This window comes from Astyanax mexicanus, chromosome 16 (assembly GCF_023375975.1).
Source record: "Astyanax mexicanus isolate ESR-SI-001 chromosome 16, AstMex3_surface, whole genome shotgun sequence".
NCBI lineage: Eukaryota > Metazoa > Chordata > Actinopteri > Characiformes > Acestrorhamphidae > Astyanax > Astyanax mexicanus.
In genome coordinates this window covers 11,771,692-11,796,560 of record NC_064423.1, presented here as the reverse complement: position 1 = coordinate 11,796,560, position 24,869 = coordinate 11,771,692, and the positions used below count along the sequence as shown (strand labels likewise).

The 24,869-nt window shown below is 41.6% G+C and overlaps 1 protein-coding gene across 1 annotated transcript in view; it reads right to left on the bottom strand.

Moving 5' to 3' along the window:
* The window catches only part of efl1 (elongation factor like GTPase 1), a 146,257-nt gene that overhangs the window by 72,580 nt on the left and 48,808 nt on the right, over positions 1-24,869 (bottom strand). The window contains exon 15 of the mRNA XM_022669519.2: positions 22,312-22,447. Within this exon, the coding sequence (XP_022525240.2) occupies positions 22,312-22,447 (136 nt within the window). The remainder of the gene's footprint in view (positions 1-22,311; positions 22,448-24,869) is intronic.

Sequence of the window (24,869 nt, the reverse complement as noted above, 5' to 3'; positions counted from 1 at the left end):
CCATCGGGAGCTCCGGTTTCCACTGCCATCCAGCAGGGTTGGAATGACGCATGGACGGAGGGAAAGTTAGCGGGGTTTAGCGGTGGGCTGCTGGATCAGGGGGCTTCCTGAACCAGCCATAGATCTTCATCCGGTTACAGAGAGTTGTAAAAACGATTACAGGCTGTGGACGTGTTAGTGGGGTTTAGGGTTCACGGTGGATGGATGACACGGTCCAGACTGATGGGACATGACCCATCATGACTAATGTGACATGACCACTGCCTTCATTAAACCCCTTAATTCTCAGACTGGAAAATTACTACCATATGCCTATGGTCTTCAACAACATAGAGCTTTTTTTTTTTTAGCTCTGTTTAGAACCATTGGCAAGGATCTGCTCATGATCCCAAACAAACCAGATCATCTGTGAAACACAGCGGAGGTAGTGTCACAGCTTGAGCTTGCACGACTTCTTCTCGGACGGGTTTATGTACTTTCACTGAGAGTGGAAAAAAATAAAGAGGCTGAACGTTCTGTGCAGAGCCTCGCCTTTATTAACTTCATATTAACAATGAATCTTTATTATAATCATAGTAAGTCTGCGAAAAAGAGAAAGAGCGAGCGAGAGAGAGAGAGAGAGAGAAAGAGAGAGAGAGAGACGGCATGAGTGAAAGAGCGAGAGACAGACAGACGGCGCAAGCAAAAGTGAGAGAGCAAGAGAGAGAGAGGGCATGAGCAAAAGACAGAGTGAGAAAGAGAGAGAGAGAGAGACAGACAGACGGTGTGAGCAAAAGAGAGAGAGGGTATGACCAAAAGAGAGCGAGAGAGAAAGAGAGACAGACAGACAGATTGCAAGAGTGAGAGAGAGAGCAAGAGAATGAGGGAGAGAGAAACAGACAGACAGAAGGCATGAGCAAAAGAGAGAGAGGGTATGACCAAAAGAGAGCGAGAGAGAAAGAGAGACAGACAGACAGATTGCAAGAGTGAGAGAGAGAGCAAGAGAATGAGGGAGAGAGAAACAGACAGACAGACGGCATGAGCAAAAGAGAGAGAGGGTACGACCAAAAGAGAGCGAGAGAGAAAGACAGACAGACAGACAGATTACAAGAGTCAGAGAGAGAGAGCAAGAGAGTGAGAGAGAGAGAAACAGACAGACAGACAGAAGGCGCAATCAAAATAGAACGAGCAAGAGAGGGAGAGGGCATGAGCGAAAGACAGAGCAAGAAAGAAAGAGAGAGACAGAGACAGACGGCATGAAAGAGAGAGAGAGAGAAAGACAAACGACGCAAGCGACAGAGAGGCAGACAGATGGCGCGAGCAAAAGAGAGAGAGAGAGAGAGATACACAGTACGAGCGCCTAACCCTGCAACCGTTACACTGCTAGTAATCACTGATAAAAGACTAGAGAATGATCAACACAAACTGCAGCAACAGATCAGTGTTTCTTACAGACAGTACTGGAAGCACAAACCCATCATTTACTGAAGTCCACAGAACTGAGTCTGAACGAATCAGATCCAGCTCAGTAATAAATGCATATGGCTGAGTGAATGTGACTCACGCCGGTCCCCCAGCAGCAGCTCTGATCCGCAGCAGACTCATCAGCGTGAGATCAGACAGCGCAGTGTTTTCTCTGAATAAAGTTTGTCATCGCTCGGCCTGAACGCGGCCCTGAGGGACTTCATGAAAGCGTGGAGGAGATAGCGACTGGTCTGCTGTGACCACCAACATTAAAGAAGCCCGAGGAAAACTAACGACCACAGCCATTAAAAACACCAGCAGCCAAAAGAGAGAGAGAGAGGGAAAGAGAGAACAAGTGAGAGAAGGAGAACAAGAGAGAGAGAGAGAGAGAGAGAGAGAGAGAGAGAGAGAGAGAGACAAAGAGCAATGGATCAATTAAACAGCATGTTTTCTCTGATTGACCTAACCCTCAGTTCTCAATCAACGCTTCTATATTTTGCTATATTCTAAAGTTATATAGAGTTTATTACAGGTAGACACTCTCATGTTTATTTGGCTTTAGTATTCTAATGTTATATAGAGTTTATTACAGGTAGACACTCTAACTGATCACTGACTTTATGTTTATTTGGGTTTAGTTCAGTATTCTAATGTCATATAGAGTTTATTACAGGTAGACACTCTCACTTACCCCTGATGGGTTTATTCTAATGTTACATAAAGTCAGTGATCAGTGAGAGAGTGTCTACCTGTAATAATAAACTCTACATAACATTAGAATACTGAACCCAGATAAATATTAATAAAGTCAGAGATCAGTGAGAGAGTGTCTACCTGTAATAATAAACTCTATATAACATTAGAATACTAAACCCAAATAAACATTAATAAAGTCAGCGATCAGTAAGAGTGTCTACCTGTAATAATAAACTCTATATAACATTAGAATACTAAACCCAAATAAACATATAAAGTCAGTGATCAGTAAGAGTATCTACCTGTAATAAACTCTATAGAACATTAGAATACTAAACCCAAATAAACATAGTCAGTGGTCAGTGAGAGTGTCTACCTGTAATAAACTCTATATAACGTTAGAATAAACTCACTGACCACTAAGGTCATGTTTACTTGGGTTTAGTATTCGAATGTTATACAGTGTTCTACTGTAGTGTTGAGATATACAGGTATAAAACATTGCTTTTTAACTGAATTTTAGCTGATTCCAGATCAGATGTGGGAACTTCCCTGCAGGTGGAAGTCATTCAGCACTGGGAATGCCATTCTGCCTGCGTCGAGTCGAGCCACAAGCCTGCAGCTGCATTCCTGCCCATTAAACCCTCCGAGCTATTAGAGGAAACCCGGAGGGACAGCGCTGCTTATTAGCCACCCTGCCAGCCGCATAACACTCAGCCCAGGAACAAAGAGGCTAAATTTAGCTCAGAGAAGAGATGAGGAGGCAAAAAATGAAGAAAGAATAGTAGATAAACACTCAAAGCTACTAGTGAGAAAATGAAGCAGACTTAAAGACCTAAAACTCATTACTGCAGGAAGCCCAAATCTTTATCATCAGTTCCGAAACCAATCACTATTAAAAGTAGAGATGTAAAACTTAATTTCTACTTTCTACTTTAACAGATTCAACAGCGAAAGGAGAGAAAAGGTTAAAGACGTGCTCTCAGACCAACACAAGACTGAGCAACAGTGCAGGACAATTAACTGCCTTCAAACAGTCCATTAATGACGTCCTCGCGGACAGAGATCAGGAGAAAGCCCACAATCAGCCGGACAGCGGGCAGACAGAAACACGGAAGGGGGTATTAGACGTATTCTGCCCCACTGCGTCTGATTGTAGAGCTGGCGGGGTGCAACTGGCACAGCTGGCATTAAAAATATACACTACACCATTAGCCCACGGTCAACATTAGACATGGTGCCAATGCTAGATTCATGTTTAGTGCATCTCCATGCCCTAGAAAATATGTTATTCTATTGGCAATATTTTTCTATGAGAAACTAGGCAAGCTGTGCGAGTGCTTTTGCACATCTGTTTCTGCAATGACAAGAGACATATTAGCTGTCTACCAGGCTTATCCAATGCGCCAACGGCACTTTTCCAGGCTTTTCCAATGTTGCCAAATTTGAGTTAAAAATGCTGGTTACAAGGCTTCTCCAACGTCACCAAAGTTGAGTTAACAATGCTGGTTAACAGGCTTATCCAATAAACCAATGCTGCTTTAGCAAGAGCATAATCTGGGCTCCTCCACTGCTGCCAAAATCGAGTTAACAATGCTGGCTACAAGGCTTTTCTAATGTCACCAAAGTTGAGTTACCAATGCTGGTTAACAGGCTTATCCAATGAACCAACGCTGCTTTAGCAAGAGCAGAATCTGGGCTCCTCCAATGCTGCCAAAATCGAGTTAACAGTGCTGGCTACAAGGCTTCTCTAATGTCACCAAAGTTGAGTTAACCATGCTGGCTACAAGGCTTCTTCAATGCACCAACACCACTTTAACAATAGCGGAATCTAGGCTTTTCCATTGTCCCTAAAATTTAGCAACAATACTAGCTATTAGGCTGCTCCAGCGCACCAACGCCACTACAGCAATGGCAGAGTCTGGGCTCCACCAGTGCTGCTAAAGTCGAGGTAACAACACTGGCTACCAGGTTCCTCCAAAGCACCAATGCCACTTCAGTGATGGTGGCACCATGTCTGGGCTCCTGCAACGTCCCCAAAGGTGAGTTAACAACACTGGCTACCAGGTTTCTCCAAAGCACCAATGCCACTTTAGCAATGGTGGTGCCACATCTAGGCTCCACTAATGTCGGCAAAATTGAGTTAACAATGCGGGTTACCAGGCTCATTCAATGCACCAATGCAGCTTTAGCAACGATGGTGCTAGTCTGGGTTCGTCCAACGTCACCAAAGTTGAGTTAACAATGCTGGCTACCAGGCTCATCCAATGCACCAGTGCAGCTTTAGAAACGGTGGAATCTGGGTTCTTCCTTTCTATTTTCAGCAGTAAGGAAAGCTACAGAAAGCTCAAACCAGCTCATGTACTCTTCGTACAACAATCTGTGATCTTTCTCTTCCTTAACGATGGTGGATTTTGTGAGAAAAGACCCAATTATATTTTATTCCTATGTGTAAAATCATCTCAAGGGAAATCCAGAAGGTCTTAAAGGTCTTGATGTGGCTTTAAAAGACAGATCTACTATTAAGGGAACAGAATGTAGTAAATGAGAGCAAGCGTGTCAAATAGTTACCACAGTCAGATTTTAAAACCCTGGAGAGAGGAGTTGTCTGCCTCAGACCCTTCTCCCTCAAATGCAAAGCTCACACGGGTTGTCAGGTTGAGGATAATTTACCCAAATTAAGGTTAATATACACAATTATACATGATTTTCATATATATCTATATATCCGTCAGCTCTTCCACTGTGGCCAATATCATATCCTTCTGGCCGCTAAGATGTCTCCATCTATCAAATGCCTCATCAATAATTATTCAGTTTAAGAGTTTTACTCTTTCTATGGTCTTTTTAGAAGGTTTAAATGGTTGCAAATGCTGCTGCACACTGTGTTGGCCCGCTGTTGCGTTCCATACCTGGCAACCAAGGGGTATGAGAATAGGACTGTCGAATAGGCAGTGAGTTGAATTAGAGGCAAAAAACACAACATACTAAAGACTAAAGCACTGCTTAGCTTTTTCATTATTGAATATCTGATCACACAGCCTGATCATTTTAGGAGTTATTCTAGAAAATATAATACATATTGCTCCTTTAAGTACAGCATTCACCCAAGTCTAACAAACAAAGTTCTGGGACTACAGCGAGGAACATGGCACAAAGAAATTTGGAAAACGATGAACCTGGCACAAATAAAACTGTTCTAAACTGTTTAAAAAAACTTTCTATGGGGTAAAATGGATAACACTGACAAAATGCCTCAGTTTATTCAACATCAATATTCTCTCAGAGCGGCGTAGTGTAATTATTTACTCGTCTCAAATGACGGTGCAAGTCACACAAGACATTTATTGGGGACAAATGCACATCAGACACAGCATAATGCGCTTTCCTGATGAGATGCATCTAGGAATAAACATGAGGCTCTTATTAAAACCAGCTACATTTCAATTTCTGCACACACACTTTTACTTCTCTGAATTAAAATATGCGTAAATATGATAAAAACACACATTACGAAAGCCAAGAATCATCCAAACAAGCCAAAACAGCCCAGGGCATAGCGGGCCATTTCTGACTCTGACCCCCAAACATCTGTGCGGGTAAATGTGTGCGTGCGTGTGTGTGTGTGTGTGTGTGTGTGTGTGTGTGTGTGTGAGCCTTGTATCTCGTTTTTTAAGGTCTCATTCTATTGTTTTTTAAATTCATTTTAAAATGTCTAGTTGTGGTCTCTGGTATGAGGAGGAGTGTTTATTTGGGAGAGTAAAGCACTTCAGTTCATTTACAGTAAAATTAGATTTCCGAATTTCTCCAGGACTAAGGCTGGAGCATTAGCATTAGTGCTTAACTTCTCAGCCGGGGTTAGGAGCAGACTACAGGCCGATTATACACCGCTCTGAACGAGGAAATAGTGAGCGCAGTTAGCAGGTAATGCTAATGCTGCTCCAGCAGTGCTAGCTGGGATTAGGAGTAGGCTACAGCCCGATAATACTCACTTCTGAATAGGAAAATAGAGACCGTGGTTAGCAGGTAGTGCTAATGCTGCTCCAGCAGTGCTAGCCGGGGTTAGGAGGAGGCTACAGCCCGATAATACTCACTTCTGAATAGGAAAACAGTGAGCGTGGTTAGCGGGTAATGCTAATGCTACTCCAGCAGGGCTAGACGGGGTTAGGAGCAGACTACAGGCCGATTATACACCCCTCTGAACTAGGAAATAGTGAGCGCAGTTAGCGGGTAATGCTAATGTTGCTCCAGCAGGGCTAGACGGGGTTAGGAGCAGACTACAGGCCGATTTTACTCCCCTCTGAACGAGGAAATAGTGAGCGCAGTTAGCGGGTAATGCTAATGCTACTCCAGCAGGGCTAGACGGGGTTAGGAGCAGACTACAGACCGATTATACTCCCCTCTGAACGAGGAAATAGTGCGCCTTATAGAGCAAAAAATACAATACAATGCACCTATTCAAGCTTACAAGCCCACGGATTCACATTTCAGTTATAATGAGTGTTTTGACCCGCACCAAAGCGCAGAACAGGGCAGCCAATCAGAACAGAGGTCATTTACATGTTCCAGTCTCAAAGGCATGGTAACAAAAACACAGTGTGTTTACAGGCCCTTTAACATACGACTGAAGGCCAGAAGTAGGGAGGAGGAGGATAGAGTGTGTAAGTGCATGGAATATTTTTGGTGTGTGTGTGTGTGTGTGTGTGTGTGTGTGTGTGTGTGTGTGTGTGTGTGTGAACCGTCTGCCTCAGGTTGTAGGACATGTGGAGAAATGGAGATTGAAATCACTGCACTCAGCAATCCGTCCAGTTTAATGGCATTAGCATCTGTGCTCCACACTGAGCTTCCAAAATCTCTCTCTCTCTCTCAACCTTCCTCTCTTCCCCTCTCTCTCTGTCTCTCTCTCTCAGTCTCTCTCTCTCCCTCTCTCTTTCTTCTCTCTCCCTCTCTCTTTTGTCTCTCTCTCTCTTTTAAACTTATTTTCCCTGTACCTCCTGTTAAAACACAGCACCAAACACACAGACCTACAAAAGCCTTCATGGTCCCCTTTAGGTCCTATAGACTTCTCAAGACATGTTTCCCTTTATTCTGCAGAGAAACACCCCAATCTTAACACATTTAATTTGATTAATTAATAACAGAAAAAAAAATAATGTGTTGAAAAAAGTGTACAATGATAGTACACAATATTTACTATAGCAAATTTACACTAGGGAGCTTTTATCACTTGTGCTAAATAAATGATTTCTCACCCAGGTCCATTCCTGGGCTCGTCTGGGGGACGGGAGGGACTTTTATACATGCTGTGGATCGATTGCGTAATTCCATTCGTCTTTTTTTCTGAAAGAATAATTGCTGTTTGCTGTTGTTTTTCTATTTTACTCGGATTAAAAAAAAACACTCATACAGTGAGGAACAGCAGCAGGAGCTCCTCAGATAAAGTGCTGTTCTCATTTCGCACCCAGGACCATCGTCTGGGGGACGAGAGGGACTTTTATACAAGCTGTGGATCGATTGCGTAATTCCATTCGTCTTTTTTCTGAGTGAATAATTGCTGTTTGCTGTTATTTTTCTATTTTACTCAGATAAAAAAAAAAACTCATATAGTGAGGAACAGCAGCAGGAGCTCCTCAGATAAAGTGCTGTTCTCATTTCGCACCCAGGACCATCATCTGGGGGGCGAGAGGAACGTTTATACAAGCTGTGGATCGATCAGTAAGTCCATTCGTCTCTTTCTGAGTGAATAACTGCTGTTTGCTGTTATTTTTCTATTTTACTCGATAAAAACACTCATATAGTGAGGAACAGCAACAGGAGCTCCTCAGATAAAAGTGCTGTTCTCATTTCTTTCCAGGTAGGACAGAGCGTGACGAGTGTTAAACTCCACAGAGCTGAGCTACCGTCAATTCAGTGTGTTAGCTTGTAATGCTAATTTGCTAGCCCTTGCTAGCAAGCTGATACAGTAAGCTTTAATCAGAATATGGTCAAATATCTAATTTCTGTTAATATTTGCATCTCACTTTTGAACTTGTTAAGCCGGGGTGGTATGTTTAATATTACAGAGCAACATATCTCAGTTACTAACGTAAAAATGAGTTAGAGCGTTTACTAACTAATATAGAAACATTTGAGTAGCCTGGAATCTCCTGAACCTCCAACTTTCACTAATAATAATTGATGTATGAAGTAATTAATGACCTTGTTGTGCTTGTACAAAGTAGTAAATACAGCCCTGGGAAAAAAAAGTTTATTTGATTTTACCAAATTAAATATGATCTGAATATAATAAAGAGGAACTTGAATGATCTCAAGCCATCAAACCACCAAGCTGAACTGCTTAAATTTTTGCACCAGGAGTGCAGGCATAAAGTTATCCAAAAGCAGTATGTAAGACTGGTGGAGGAGAACAAGATGCATGAAAACAGTGATTTAAAACCAGTGTTATTCCACCAAATATTGATTCCTGAACTCTTCAAAAACTTTAAAAACTTTCTCATTTTCTGCAAATAAATGCTCTAAATGACAATATTTTCATTTGGAATTTGGGGAAAATGTTTATAGAATTAAACCACAATGTTAATTTTACTCACACATAAACCTATAAAAAGCAAAATCAGAGAAACTGATTCTGAAACTGAAGTGGTCTCTTTTCCAGTAAATACATTTTAATATTTATTAAATTTACCATGACAGGATGGACAACTTAAGCTCAGCTAAGTATGGAGATATTATGAGTATAGATTAATTAAAAAAATAAATAAATAAATAAATATATATATATATAATTAATTGCTGAACATGCAGCAGCAAGTGTCTTCAGTCCCTTGAAAATAAAACAAAGTGAAGCTTGTGCTGTAAATGACGTCTTGGACGCGTTAAAATAGCTTGATAACTTTAATCTTTCGAAAAATACACTGTGTTATTTAGGCATCTTAAAGTTTTACTCATGTTAACCAGGCTGCACTGCAGACAGACATGGATCAAAAAATGTTATATTGATAAATCTTTTGATGTAGGTGCTGTAATATCAGTCCCATTATTCTTTGTATCTCTCTTAGGTATTGTGATGTGTGGTGAGGTGTAGTAAGAGAGGTTTGGGACTTTTTTTTAAATCCACCTCTCCAGCGCCATCTATTGGAGCATGAGGGAACGACAGAATGTAGGTGAAAGAGACCAGAGAAGGAGAGACAAAGAAAAACTTGAGAACATCTGGGGTAAATCCAGCCAACCTGGCAACGCATCCTACAGTGTAGGCCTTTACTGCTACCTCGAGGACAGTGTTCACCTGGAGATCCAATGTTGTGGAGAGAGGTTGCCAGATTGGAAATGTTTCACTCTTGGACACGAAGAGAAAAGCTTGCCTTGCCAAAACTGGAGGCTTTTACGGCCTTGAACACAACCCCGGGCGAGGGTTGCCAGAGCGAGGACATCTAATCCCTTGGTTGAGGGCGAGTTGCCAGGTGTAGCTAAAAAAAATTATCCACATTTTTCCTTTCTATAAAAAAAGGAAATAAATAAAGTCCCCCGTTTCCAAAACAGGGCTATTGATGCAAACAGCACAACCTGGCAGGATCTACGAGAGGCAGAAATGTAGGTCAGAGAGGACTGAAAGACAGAGTGTGAAGGAAAGGAAGGAGAATAAGAGAGAGAGAGAGAGAGAGAGAGAGAGAGAGAGAGAGAGATGGAAAACGAGAGGAGGAGGAATACAGCAGTGGATAAATAGCGATGCAGAGAGACGAGTGTGAGCAGGGTGGAGGGATTCATGACTGTTGGGCTCCACAAGCAACAGTTTATGAGGGAGCAGGAGAGGAAACGTGTGCCAGGGTTGGTTTGGTAACCCGGCGATGAGTCACTGACACACACACACACACATACACACACACACACTCTAACAACCTCACCGACAAACTGACCACCATGAAGATCAAAGTTGACTTGTTAACAGGCCTCTTGGTGCTGATTCATTGAGTTCATCTTATTAGCTGAACACACACACACACACACACACACAGAGATCTTTTTTTTTTTTTTTTTTTTGATTTTACCAAATTAAAAACCTCTGGAATATAAAACCAAGCTGAACTGCTTGAATTTTTGCACCAGGTGTAGCATAAAGTTATCCCAAAAAAGCAGTGTGTAGGACTGGTGGAGGAGAACAGGCCAAGATGCATGAAAACTGTGATTAAAAAACAAACAGGATTATTCCAACAAATATTGATTTCTGAACTCAACTAAACTAAACTTTATGAATATATATTTGTTTTCTTTGCATTATTTGAGGTCTGAAAGCTCTGCATCTTTTTTGTTATGTCAGCCATTTCTCATTTTTTCCTCAATTTCTCAATTAAATCCTCTAAATGACAATATTTTGGGAGAAATGTTGTCTGTGGTTTATAGAATAAAAAAACAATTTTATTTTTACTGAAACATATACCTATAAATAGCAAAATCAGAGAAACTGGTCTCTTATTTTTTTCGAAAGCTGTATATTAAGACAAGTTGCAGATAAAGCAAATTAATTAAATAAATTGTCTGATAATGCTTAGCGCAGTTAGCGGCTAATGCTAAAACTGCTCCAGTCTTGGTGCTGGAGAACTAAACTGAAACTCTTGTACAATGCTGCACTTCAGAGGAGTTTTTTAACTGCTCTTTACAACCTGGCTGGTAACATTCATACATGAGACGCACTGGATTAAAAGGCGCACTGTTGATTTTTGGGAAAATTAAAGGATTTTAAGTGCAAAAAATACACTATATAAAATCACTGACTGAAAAAGATCCAAACTTTTACTGGTGGTGTATAACTTCTTAATTGGTCAGTGAGTGTATATACACAAATGCATGACCTCCTGAATCCTGAGGTTGTATAAATTCAAGTGTGTGTGTGTACTGTAGGTGTGTAGGTCGGTTTGAACTAGCTCGGGGGGAAAGCAGGCCACTGTCACTCTACCGTTGCATCTCTGCTCTCCAGACCTAAACACACACCACACACAAACACACACTTACCCCACACACACACACACACACACACACACACACTCACCCCACACACAGAGTAATTCAAAGCAAATGTTTTTATAAAAGCCGCTGCCTTGAATCAGTATTATTCATCTCGGCCCTTCTGCAGCGCAAACCCTGCAAACTCCAAAGCAGCCGTGCAGCTGGTTCACATTGTGGCTCAACGCGAGCTCCACACACACACACACACGCACACACACTAACACATACACACACACACACACACGCCTGCTTACTGTGGCTGAACACAAGCACCACATACACACTTTAAACCCTCTACACACACATACTCACACAAACACACACTAACACATATATACACACACACACACACACACGCTTACTGTGGCTGAACACAAGCACCACATACAAACTTTAAACCCTCTACACACACATACACACTCACACAAACACGTGTCAGTCTCCGAGGGCCCCTGGCATCAGTGGGTCGATCCTCTCTCAAGTTCTCTTTCAGCAGGACTGTAATCAGCTTCTGTTTTTTCTTCTGTCTTTAGTGAACGTATCAATATGCTGACCTAGTCAAAGCAGGGGGGGCTTTTATTGTGGCGGGCACTTCTTTTGGTGAGATGATTTTTGAGGGACAGGCCGAAAAAAACACTAAGGGCTGGATTTAGGGGCGTGTCCTGTGTCTTTGGCAGTGATGGAATACTTACTTTGAAAAAGTAATCAGATTACTGATTACTGATTATTCCTTTAAAAAGTAACTTAGTTACTTTATGGATTACTTGATTTTAAAAGTAACTAAGTTACTTTACAAGTTACTTTATTAGTTACTTTCAGCAGCTGCAGACACCACATTATAACCAGTTTTGCCAATACTCCCTTTATTGGAAAATGCATTTTTAACAGCAGCTAAAAACTAAATATGGTCTTTCTTGATTTCACTTAACATAAATACTTGTTTTTATAAAAAAAATAAATCAGTATTCATCCCCTTTAAGACACAGGAGCGCCCTGACTTCTGTTCATTCCTATTTTATAAGCGCATAGGAAAGTAACAGAAACTGAAGAGTTATTTTATTCTCTACTCTGTTCATTGTTTATGTAAAAACTGGGTTTGCAACACTGAATATTAAACAAGCCATCAATAATCGAAATCGAAATATTTATAAAAAAGAAATAAAAACGGACATTTACTATAGACGAATAATAAAGATATGAAATTGTAATTTTTTGTGAAGAATCAACAACAATTGGGACACAGTCGTGACGTGGAACAAAATTTATTGGATATTTTAAACTGTTTTTAGAAATAAAAAACTGAAAAGAGTGGCGTGCAATATTATTGGGCTTTGATTAAAAACATGATGGTGTTTTCTTTGCATTATTTGAGGTATAAAAGTTCTGCATCTTTTTGGTTATTTCAGCCATTTCTCATTATCTGCAAAAGAATGCTCTAAATGACAATATTTTTATTTGGAATTTGGGAGAAATTTTGTCTGTAGTTTATAGAATAAAACTACAATGTTAATTTTACTCAAACATATACCTATAAACAGAAAAATCAGATTTAGAAACTGGAGTGGTCTCTTAATGTTTTCCAGAGCTGTAACAGTATGTAGTTGATTTTGGGCTGAATTGTGTGTATAGTGATTAGTGTGAGCTGGGTGGAGGGAGGGATGGAGGGAGTGTGTGATGGAGATGTTTTCTGACTCTTTCATTTCCTGAATGAGCTGCTTTAACCAGCTGCACCGAGCGCTACACTGTACAACTGTTGTGTGTCTTTCCTTCTTTCCCTCCCTCCATCCCTGATTTCTTTTCTTCTGCCTGCCAAAACTGTATGACACAGCTTTGATGGTCCGACTGAGTTTTGTGGTGAGTGTGTGTGTGTGTGTGTGTGTGTGTGGGTAGGAGTGTGTGATGTGGTGTAAGGGGGGGAGGTCCAGTTAGCTCAGTTTCACTCAAACACCCCTCTCACACTCCTTTGTGTGGCATTAATATGAATCCTCCTTCCACATCAGATATACATACTCTAATAAACAGTGCTCTCAGAAAGTATTTGAAAAAAAAAAAAATGATTTGATATTGGAAGAATATTGGAACAACTAACCGGATACCCCTCTCAAGAGCTCACCATTCAGCCCAGTACAGTGAAAACCAGAACCCAGCAGAGCCAGTAGAGCTAATGGCATTTCACCAAATTATTAACCTGCATGTTTTTCTTTCTTTCCTCAGATTGTCTTTGATTCAGCAAAACAAGTTCACATAATACTTGCATCAAGGGGGCATAAAAGTGCTTCCTCCACTGCTCTATTAAAAAAAAAGGCTCTCATAGGCTACTTTTGGGTAGTGTACCTCTTGGTGAGAGATCATTTTGCTCAGTTGACAGATGCAGTAATGCCTTGGTTTTCTTGATTTGCTGTGGTGTCATCAACAAGAAACCTGGACTTACTACAGACTGGAACCATGTCATCTTTAGCCAAAAATCCAGGTTGTGTTTGGGATCCGATTAATGTGTGTACTAGGGCTGAGTAATATGGTAAAAAATAATAACTCAATATTTTTGTGCTGTATGGTAATATACAATAAATATCTTAATATATAAGAGACAGAACGAGAGAGCGAAAGACGAAGCAAAAGAGAGGGAGTAATCGAGAGACAGAGCAAGTGAGAGTGAGACAGAGCAGGAGAGGGTTAGACAGAGTGAGAGAGGGAGACAAAGTATGAGTGAGCAAGAGACAGCACAAGGGAGGGAGAGACAAAGCAAGTGAGGGAGAGACAGAGCGAGAGAGTGAGAAACAGACAAAGTAAGTGAGTGAGAGACAGAGCAAGTGAGGGAGAGACAGAGAGAGTAAGTGAATAAGAGACAGAGCGAGAGAGGGAGAGACAGACAAAGTAAATGAGTGAGAGACAGAGCAAGTGAGGGAGAGACAGAGAGAGTGAGTGAATGAGAGACAGAGCAAGAGAGGGAGAGACAAAGCAAAAAAGAAGGAGTGAGCCAGAGACAGTGCGAGTGAGCGAGCGAGAGACAAAGTGAGAGAGGGAGATAAAAAGTATGAGTGAGCGAGAAACAGCATGAGTGAGGGAGAGACAGAGCAAGTGAGCAAGAGAGGGAGAAAAAGAATGAGTAAGCAAAAAACAGCAAGAGAGGGTGAGACACAGTGCGAGACAGGGAGAGACAATGGGAGAGAGTGCGAGAGAGTGAGAGACCGTGTGAGAAAGGGAGAGACAGTGCGAAAGGGAGAGACGATGCAAGAGATAAAATAAGTAAGCGTAAGACAAAGAAAAAAGAGAGGGAGAGAGCAAGAGAGGCTGACACAGAGTCAGAGAGAGAGAGAGAGAGAGAGAGAGAAAGAATGAGTGAGCAAAAGACAGTGAAAGAGGGAGAGGGCGCAAAAGAGTAAGAGACAGTGCAAGAGAAGAGGAAAGACAGTACGAGAGAGCGAGAGAGGGAGAGACGAAAGACAGCACGAGAGAGCGAGAAACACAACAATTGAACCAGAGACAGAATGAATAAGCGGAAGGGATAGCATGAGACAGTGAGAGACAGAGCGAGAGAGAGCAAGCAAGTGAGTGAGAGAATGTGTCGGTCCATCTTTGGTACCGAATTTCGATACCCATACCTATTAAATCGATCGAAATTGAGAGCTCATCAGTTAGTATAGTTCACTAAGCAGCTTCTCTTTTATACCTTTTTTCATGTGTTTGGAATTTTGGAAGAGAAACAAGTGAGTGAGAGACAGAGCAAGTGAGAGAGAGAGGGAAAAAAAGAATGAGTAAGCAAAAGACAGCAAGAGAGAGTGAGACAGGGAGAGAAAATGCGAGAGAACGCGAGAGAGTGAGAGACAGTGTGAGAAAGGGAGAGACAGTGTGAGAAAGGGAGAGACAGAGTCAGAGAGAGAGAGAGACAGTGTGAGAAAGGGAGAGACAGTGCGAAGGGGAGAGACAATGCAAGAGATAAAATAAGTAAGCGTAAGACAAAGAAAAAGAGAGGGAGAGAGAAAGAATGAGTGAGCAAAAGACAGTGAAAGAGGGAGAGGACGCAAGAGAGTAAGAGACAGCGCGAGAGTGAGAAAGAATAAAGCAAAAGACAAAACAAATGAGCCGGAGTGAGTGAGAGACAGAATAAGTGAGGGAGAGACAGAGCAAGAGAGGGAGAGACAATGTAAGAGAGCGAGAGACACAACAATTGAACCAGAGACAGAATGAATAAGCGGAAGGGATAGCATGAGACAGTGAGAGACAGAGCGAGAGAGAGCAAGCAAGTGAGTGAGAGAATGTGTCGGTCCATCTTTGGTACCGAATTTCGATACCCATACCTATTAAATCCATCTTGAGAGCTCATCAGTTAGTATAGTTCACTAAGCAGCTCCTCTTTTATACCTTTTTTCATGTGTTTGGAAATTTGGAAGAGAAACTTTGGAACACAGCATAGTTTATATTGTTAGAAATGATATTGTCTCATCTTATATCTTTTTGAAGATTTTTTTCTTTTATTTCTATTTTACTCTACACAGAAATTTGAAGAGTTACAGAATGAAAGAGAAGGATAAGGACTTTCACATGCACGCCCCTCAGTGACGGTACAGCGTTCTGTTATGAAAGCAGGTGTTAAAGCCTCGGGAGAATCGGTCGGCTTCACCTTTGTGACACGAGAACAGGAGCTAACACAATCGAGCTGAGTTCACGGCTGCTCCGAGCCCACTGTCCAAACTGAATTATGAAATAAAGCACTCTAACACTCACTCAAGGGCGTATCGCCTTATTGACGAGAGCTCTGAACACACACACACATACACACACACACTCTCCTGGCAGCATTAGGCAACAACGTCGATACATTAATGCACCTCTCCTTTATAATTTATGAAAAAATCTCATAAAATAAACACAGGCCAAGCCTTCAGTCAATATCCAGGCAAAAGCAGAGAGAGAGAAACTCGGCCGGTTGGAGGAGTGAAGGAGTGAAGACAAAGACCAGCACAGAGTGGAGCTGCCTGAGGAATTCAGGATAAGCCCAAGAGAAGTAGACAGCTTCTCAAAACATACAGACCTCAAAGCAGAATAATGCAGAGTTTTAAAGCTGCATTACGTGAGAATTAGAGCTGGGAGCACGGCTGCACGATATATATTGTTTAAGCATAGTCATCGTGATGTGCGATGTCACTTAAGGCAGAGGTATTTCAGAAATAGAATGAAAGTTGGCCTGCTGTTAAGCAGGTTTTTATAATGTGAGTTTGAACGCTAGGTGTCAGAAACGGACCAAAGAAGAAGCGGAGAGGGTGCGCATTTCTAGCACAGAAAAACGGGCCAAAGAGTCTAAAAGCGGAGAGAGTGCGCATTTCTAGAGCAGAAAAACGGATCAAAGAGTCTAAAAGCGGAGAGAGTGTGCATTTCTAGCACAGAAAAACAGGCCAAAGAGTCTAAAAGCGGAGAGGGTGCGCATTTCTAGCACAGAAAAACAGGCCAAAGAGTCTAAAAGCGGAGAGAGTGTGCATTTCTAGCGCAGAAAAACATGCCAAAGAGTCTAAAAGCGGAGAGAGTGCGCATTTCTAGCGCAGAAAAACAGGCCAAAGAGTCTAAAAGCGGAGAGAGTGCGCATTTCTAGCGCAGAAAAACAGGCCAAAGAGTCTAAAAGTGGAGAGAGTGCGCATTTCTAGCGCGGAAAACGGGCCAAAGAGTCTAAAAGCGGAGAGAGTGCTCATTTCTAGAGCAGAAAAACGGATCAAAGAGTCTAAAAGCGGAGAGAGTGCGCATTTCTAGCGCAGAAAAACAGGCCAAAGAGTCTAAAAGCGGAGAGAGTGCGCATTTCTAGCGCAGAAAAACGGGCCAAGAGAGAGTGCGCATTTCTAGAGCAGAAAAACGGATCAAAGAGTCTAAAAGCGGAGAGAGTGCGCATTTCTAGCGCAGAAAAACGGGCCAAAGAGTCTAAAAGCGGAGAAAGTGCGCATTTCTAGCGCAGAAAAATGGGCCAAAGAGTCTAAAAGCGGAGAAAGTGCGCATTTCTAGCGCAGAAAAACGGGCCAAAGAGTCTAAAAGCGGAGAAAGTGCGCATTTCTAGCGCAGAAAAACGGGCCAAAGAGTCTAAAAGCGGAGAAAGTGCGCATTTCTAGCGCAGAAAAACGGGCCAAAGAGTCTAAAAGCGGAGAGAGTGCGCATTTCTAGCTGTCTGAAAGGGATGTTCGGGTGCTAACCCGGATTGTATTCAAAACACATAAAACCACGACTGCCCAAATCACGGCAGAATTCAATGTGCACCTCAGCTCTCCTGTTTCCACCAGAACTGTCCGACGAGAAAATAAATTATTGTGGTCTAAACCAGGTGTTTCAGTTTCATTGTCTAACCCCTGTATATAAAACAGTTAATGGGTTTATTCAGGATTTATTAAACTCTATCACTAATGAAAAAGGTCAGATGAGGACTGCAGCCAATCTGAGGAATATACAGAGTGAGACACTTCATCCTGAGAGTGTGAGTTAACAAACAAAGCTCTTTAATGAGGGATAAGAGGAGCCGGAAATAAAAAGCGGAACTTCAATCCCCACTGTACGCTACCCAGACACACATGGGGGAGTGCAGGAATGCTAAAGGCCATAAATTACGCTTAATTGCTCCGGTCGGCCGTAGCTGGACGCCTACTAAGGGGGGGGTTTAAAAAACCTGGACATGAATCACAGATATGATGGTGTGTTAGATCTCCAGCCAAACACACTCCTCCCCCTCCACAGCTTTTAATCTGCCTATAGGCTGCAGCTGATGATGCATGTCACATCAGACACACACACACACTAACACACACTAACACACTAACACACACTGCACTGTTATGTGCTTGAGTGCATTATTGATCACTAATTACCATTACACAAAGATGCACAGAAATGTATGACAAGATAAAGTAAGTCAAATTGATCTCAGTTCATTCACTCTGTCTCTCCCTCTCTCGCGCAGTCTCTCTTTTGCTCGCTCTGTCTCTTACTTTGTCTCTCGCTCTGTCTTACACGCAGTCTTTCCCTCTCTCCCTTACCTGCTCTGTCTCTCGCTCACTCGCCCAGTCTTTTCTTCTCTCACGCTCTCTCTCTGTCACTCGAGCTGTCTCATCATTTGAACTGTCTCTTCCTCTCGCGCTGTCTCTCGCTCACTAACGCGGTCTCTCGCTCTCTCATGCTGTCTCTCGCTCACTCACGCAGCCTTTTCCTCTCTCACGCTGTCTCTCGGTCTCTCAAGCTGTCTCGTCATTTGAACTGTCTCTTCCTCTCGCGCTGTCTCTGGCTCACTCATGCTGTTTTTCGCTCTCTCACGCTGTCTCTCGCTCACTCACACTGTCTTTCCCTCTCTCACTCTGTTTCTTTCTCACTTGCTCTTTCTCTCCCTCTCTCGCTCTGTATCTTTCTCAATTGCTCTGTCTCTCCCTCTCTCGCTCTGTCTCTTTCTCAATTGCTCTGTCTCTCCCTCTCTCGCTCTGTCTCTTTTTCACTTGCTCTGTCTCTCCCTCTCTCGCTTTGTCTCTCCCTCTCTCAATATCTCGTTTGTTCTCGCTCTGTCTCTCACTCACTCGCATTGTCTCTCCCCCTCTCGCTGTTTCTTAACCACTTGCGCTGTCTCTCCCGCTCTCGATCTGCCTCTCCCTCTCTCGATATCTCGATGTGTCTCACTTAGTCTCTCGCTCTCTCCCTCCATCTCTCCCACTGTCACACTCTCTTTTCCTCTCTTGTACTGTCTCCTATTCTGTCTCTCACCCACTAGACTGTCTTTTCCTCTCTTGTGCTGTCTCTCACTCGGTCTCTCACTTAATCGTTCTGTCTCTCACTCACTCGCTTTGTCTTTCCCTCTCACTCTTCTGCGCTGTCTCTCGATCAATCACGCAGTCTCTCGCTCATTAACGCAGTATTTTCCTCTCTCACGCTGTCTCTCGTTCACTCACGCTCTCTCTTGCTCACTTGCTCTGTCTCTCGCTCACTCGAGCTGCCTCTCCCGCCTCTCGCAGTCTCTCACTCGCACTCTTTTCCTCTTAGTCTCTTGCTTACTCGCTTACTCGTTTCTCACGCTGTCTCTTGTTCACTTGTGCAGTCTTTTTCTCTCTTACGCTGTCTCTTAATCGCTTTGTGTTTCGCGCTGTCTCTCACTCACTTGCACTGTCTTTTCCTCTCTTATGCTCACTTGCTCTGTGTTTCGCTCTGACTCCTGCTCTCTCGCGCTGTCTTTCCTTCTCTCGCGCATTCTCTCGCTTTCTTGCTCTGTTTCTCGCTTACTCGTGCAGTTTCCCAGTCTCTCTCTCTATCTTGCACTCACAAAGCAAAGTGAATCATGGGAGTTGGAGTGGGGTCTGATAGTGGTTATAGATGGATAGGACATTCCATTTCCGAAGACTTGTGAGCATTTCATTTTGAACGATCCACAGCGTAATGCATGTACTGTGTCCAACATTGCACTACAGCATTATTTTAATCATCGTTCATGCGATATGGCAAAAGTCATGGGACAGTACTTATGCTAGTTCCTGACCAGTGGTTCATGGCATGTCCGTGTACAAAAAAAAAAACATAAAATAAAAAAAAGCACAAAGGAAACTATGATTTTCAATCACAGCTTGAGTCCTTGTTTCAGCCCAGATAAAGGTACAGTGTGTAATGAACATGCTGGACCGACATGAGGTACATTGGCGTCTGCATAATTGCCTGATTTTAATATCAATGTTTCAAATGTACAGACTGTCTCAGTTTAAAAAAAAAGACGCTCTCCTCAGATGATCTCGTTGCTATGGCAACAGACGTGCTCATATTGTAAATCAAATCGTTTTTTTTCTGATGGAGGAATCTGTCGGACACTCTCCTCCCACTGATGTCATCGTCTCTGGAGGCCATGTTTGACATCCTAAACTAAAGGCCATCATAAAGAGCAGCTGACTGAGCTGGGCTTTCTTTATTCAGGGTGCGGACGGTGTTTTTACACCCGGTGAGAACACTGACGGAGCCGAGAGGGAGATGGCAAGTGCGGTGTAAAATTTCCATGTGGGTGCCCACTTCTTCTTTTTCTGCAACCTGTCCCCAGAAATTATACTGTGAAAAAATTACTCTTAGAGCTGCGCTCATAACAGCAATGTTGGCTACAATTAACTTAGATTTTTTTTCTTTTAAAACCAATTATCCACAGTTAAAACCAGAAGTTTACATACAATAAACCACTCTAAAAAAATAAATAAATAAGAGGCCATTTAAAAATTATGAGTTTCTTTAATTTTACCAAATTGAAAACCTCTGGAATATAATCAAGAGGAAGATGATCACAAGCCATCAAACCACCAAGCTGAATTGCTTGAATGTTTGCAGCAGGAGTGCAGACATAAAGTTATCCAAAAGCAGTGTGTAAGACTGGTGGAGGAGAACATGATGCCAAGATGTATGAAAACTGTGATTAAAAACCAGGGTTATTCCACCAAATATTGATTTCTAAATTCTTAAATCTTTATGAATATGAACTTGTTTTCTTTTCATTATATGAGGTCTGAAAGCTCTGCATCTGACAACAGATTAGAACCCACAACACCCAGGGAGAGTTCTCAAATACAATAAGTGTGGTGGTCAGAATCAATACCATTTAGGGGGAGGTCTTAAAACAAGGAACCAATACCAGTCACAGGGAGGTTTCAAACACAGCCAGATGCTGACTAGAACTAATATCAGTCAGTGGGAAGGCTCAAAACAAATAAGCTGGCTAGCTGAAACAATGTGCCACCAAGTATTGAATACAACAATAACATTCAGAGGGAGGGTTCCAAAAAAAATAAGACTGAGATTAGAACCAGTGACAGTCAGAGTAAGGTCTCAATACAAACATTAAGATTCTTAGAACCAATCCCGTTTACGTATGGGTCTCAAACAAGCAAGATGATTTCTCAAAAGAAATAAAGTCCTGAATAGAACTAATACCAGTCAGAGGGAGGGCTCAAAACAAACAAGGTAGTGATCAGAGCCAATACCAGTCATACTAGTGAAGGGGTTTTAAAAAGAAACAAGATGATGATAAAAGAAAAACAGCCAATGGGGGGTCTCAAATAAATCAAGGTGGAGATTAGAACCCACAACACTCAGGGAGAGTTCTTAAAACAATCAGTAAGGTGGTCAGATTCAATACTATTTAGGAAGAGTTCTCACATTCTCTCATTGATGTATGGGTCTCAAAACAAGCAAGATGGGATCTCAAAAGAAATAAAGCAGTGATTAGAACCAATAGAACCAGTCAGAGGAAGGGCCCAAAACAAACAAGATAGTGATCAGAACCAATACTACTACTATTAGTTGGGGGTCTCAAAAGACAAAGAGAAATTAGAACCCACAACACTCAGGGAGAGTTCTTAAAACAATCAGTGAGGTGGTCAGAATCAATACCTTTCAGGAAGAGTTCTCACATTCTGTATGATGTATGGGTCTCAAAACAAGCAAGATGAGGTCTCAAAAGAAACAAAGCCTTGATTAGAACCAATATTTGTCATACTAGTCAGGGGGCTCAAAAAACTTTATGATGATTAGAACCAATCCCATCTGGGGATATAGGAGAGTCTCAAACCATATAAGGTGGCAATTAGAACCCATATCACTTAGGGACAGCTCTCAAAACAATCAATGATGTGGTCAGAACCAATACCATTCAGAAGGAGGTCTCAAAACAAGTAAGTGATTAGAACCAAACTCCAAACAAATAAGTTAGCAAGCTGAACCAATGACTGTAAGATTGAGGTCTTAAAACAAACAAGTCGGTGATTAAAACCAACAACATTAAGGTCTCAACACAAACATCAAATTGCATGTGTGGGTCTCAAAACAAGCAAGATGGTGTCTCAAAAGAGATAAAGGGGTGTTCAGAACCGATAACATTGAGAGTAGATTTAAAATAAACGTGGTGGCGATTGGAACCATTACTATTCATTGGTTTAAAACCGAACAGCAGTCATAAGGATGTTTTTTTTAAAAAAAAAGTGGTGATTAGAACAAATCCCAATGAAGGAATATCTCAAAAACAGTCACGAGATTAAAACCAAGAGATAAAAACTGCACCAAAGAGAAATTCTCAAAACAAAGCAAGGTGTTGATTTAGAACCAATAACTGCCTGAAGCCCAAAGGAGTTCTCCAATCGACATGGAAGAGAATAAAACCAGACACCTTCTGGGGGGATTATTTTTTTTTTCACTTACCTAAAACATTACCAGCAGGAACCTCCTCTAGCTCTTCTAGTTCACGACCCATCAGCATGTAGAGATGCTCCAACGTACAGCAGGCCAGGTGGGGCACGGAGGGCACAGTGTCATCTGCTGAACATCCTTCAGGAAGCTGGAAGAGGAATAGGAACAGGAAAGGGATTAGAGCCAATACCAATGAGAAGGAGCACAAAACCAGTGTCGGAGGCGGAGCAGTAATCTTTTTAGTAGTAAACTTAATTCTAAATGATCAAATAATAAATTATAGGCTTCGGGTGGTATTGCAGGCTAAGGCGCTGCCACTATGATCAGGAGATCGCTGGTTCAAATCCCGTTGTATCGGAAACGAGCCGCTGCGCTTTCCTCCTAATGTGCATGATACTCGACAATGCTACATCAGCAGCAGTTCGAAAAGAGCTAGTGATTGGCTTCACATTATATCAAATTATATAAAAAATATTCAATTACAGTGCCGTATATAGAATCACACATGTTTATGAACAGCAGAAACAAAGTAACACAGTTCTATAAAAACAAAACAACTGCTGATGTCTTGATGCACAGACATGTCCACCCACACAGAGATCAAGTCATGTTAGCACTTGGCAACATGCCTGCCTATTAAAAGTAACATCAAATTAAGAAAGGTGGTGTTTTAATGACATTTGATGAGATTTCTAGAACATCACAACATTTTCATCACAGACTGACATGATAAAAGTGTATTTATTTTGTTTCTCATCAAAACAATAAACTTCTTTGTATGCAGTTGTTTATTGAGAAGAAAGAATATAGAATATAATCCATTTGCATGAGAAAGTCAAATTAAAAGAAATTAAAATTGAAGAAGTTCCATAACTCAAACCTCCCTCAAAAAGACAAGATAAACAAAACCCCACTCATTAAGGGCGTTTTCACACCTGCTGTAGTTTGTTTCCTTTCCTTAGTTTTCTTGGAGCATTTCCAACATAGGTTTGGTTTGTTTTCACACAGGCACAAACCTTAAATGCATCATGCCCTAAAATGCACCCCAAAAGCATAATGTCTCTTCTGATTGGTCAGAGCTGTCTGGAGTAGGAGAAAGAATGCAAATACAGCAAGAAAGTCCAAAACAAATATTTGTGAAGTGTAAAGCTGCTTTAATAATGAATGGTAAAAAATTGCTGCGGGATATTGGTCAGTCTAACGATTATTAATTACGTTTTTTCTGACCGTTATAGGCTAAATGCGAAAATAGAAAATTGGATGTAAAAACTCATAATTTTACTTTTTTTAATGTAGTGCAGTGTACAAGAAACACATTTTAATCATCCATTTTTCCAAATTTAGATTTTTATATCTGCCCCTCACAATTGAATTTTCAGGAAAAATGAAAAAAAAAAAAAATATTTTCTTTATTTTCAGATTTTTCAAGTTTTGCATTTTGCAAGTTGGATTATATCATTTTATATATGTATATATATATTTTTTTTTTCTTTTTTGACGTTTGAAGAGTACTGGCATACAGTAACAGCTGGTCTCAGATCAGTGCACAGCAGTGTCTTCATCCTGTTCCCAAGTAACCTTTTCTCTTTAATCTACCACACACACACACACACACACACACACACACTCACACACTGCAATTCGACTTTGCCTCAGTCTCAGAGCAACCCTTGGGCTTTTACGCTGGATTACTTCAGAATACCAAAGCAGAAGGTTTTATGAGTGTTGTATTAATGAGCAGAGAAGAGCAGCTGTGTGTGGTGTGCGTGCGTGTGTGTGTGTGTGTGTGTGTGTGGCGTGTGAGTGTGTGTGTGTGTGTGTGTGGGGTCAGGATACAGGAGGAACACCAGGCGAGACAGTGTGAGGAAGGTAAACTCGGCTAAACATCAGCAGATGATATTATTTCCTATCTGAACTGCCATCTGTCTCTGAAACCTGGGTGGGGTTGCACAATATGGACTAATAAATTCTGTTATTACCAGTATACTTGTGCGCTACATGCACAATTGTATTGCTTGTTTATTTTTTCCTTACAAATTGTTTTAAAACTGTATAAGGCGCACTATCAATGAACGTCTATTTTTTGGTCTATTTTCATACATTAGGCGCACTGGATTATAAAGAGCATTTTAATAGACACTATAAGGAACTTCTAATTTAGCAGGTCTCTCCACTGGGTGGTGGTTTGGGGGGGGGTAGCAAACTAAGTTAAGCTAAGCTAAGATAAGTAAACAGCTGTAATGAAAAATACTTTCTTTTAAAGTCAAACGAGCGCTGGATATTAATCTACACAGATTTCTCTCCTGAAAACTGTTTATTTGGTGGTCTTTTTTTTTTTTTTTTTACATAAAGCTTAGCTTACTGAATTTCTCCAGCACTAAAGCTGGAGTATTAGCATTAGCATTAGCGGCTAACCGCTCCAGCAGTGCTAGACGGGATTAGGAGCAGGCTACAGGCAGAAAATCCTCCACCCTCTGTATGGGGAAATAGAGAGCGTGGTTAGTGGGTAATGCTAATGCTGCTCTATGCTAGCCGGGGTTAGGAGCAGGCTATAGGCAGAAAATACTCCC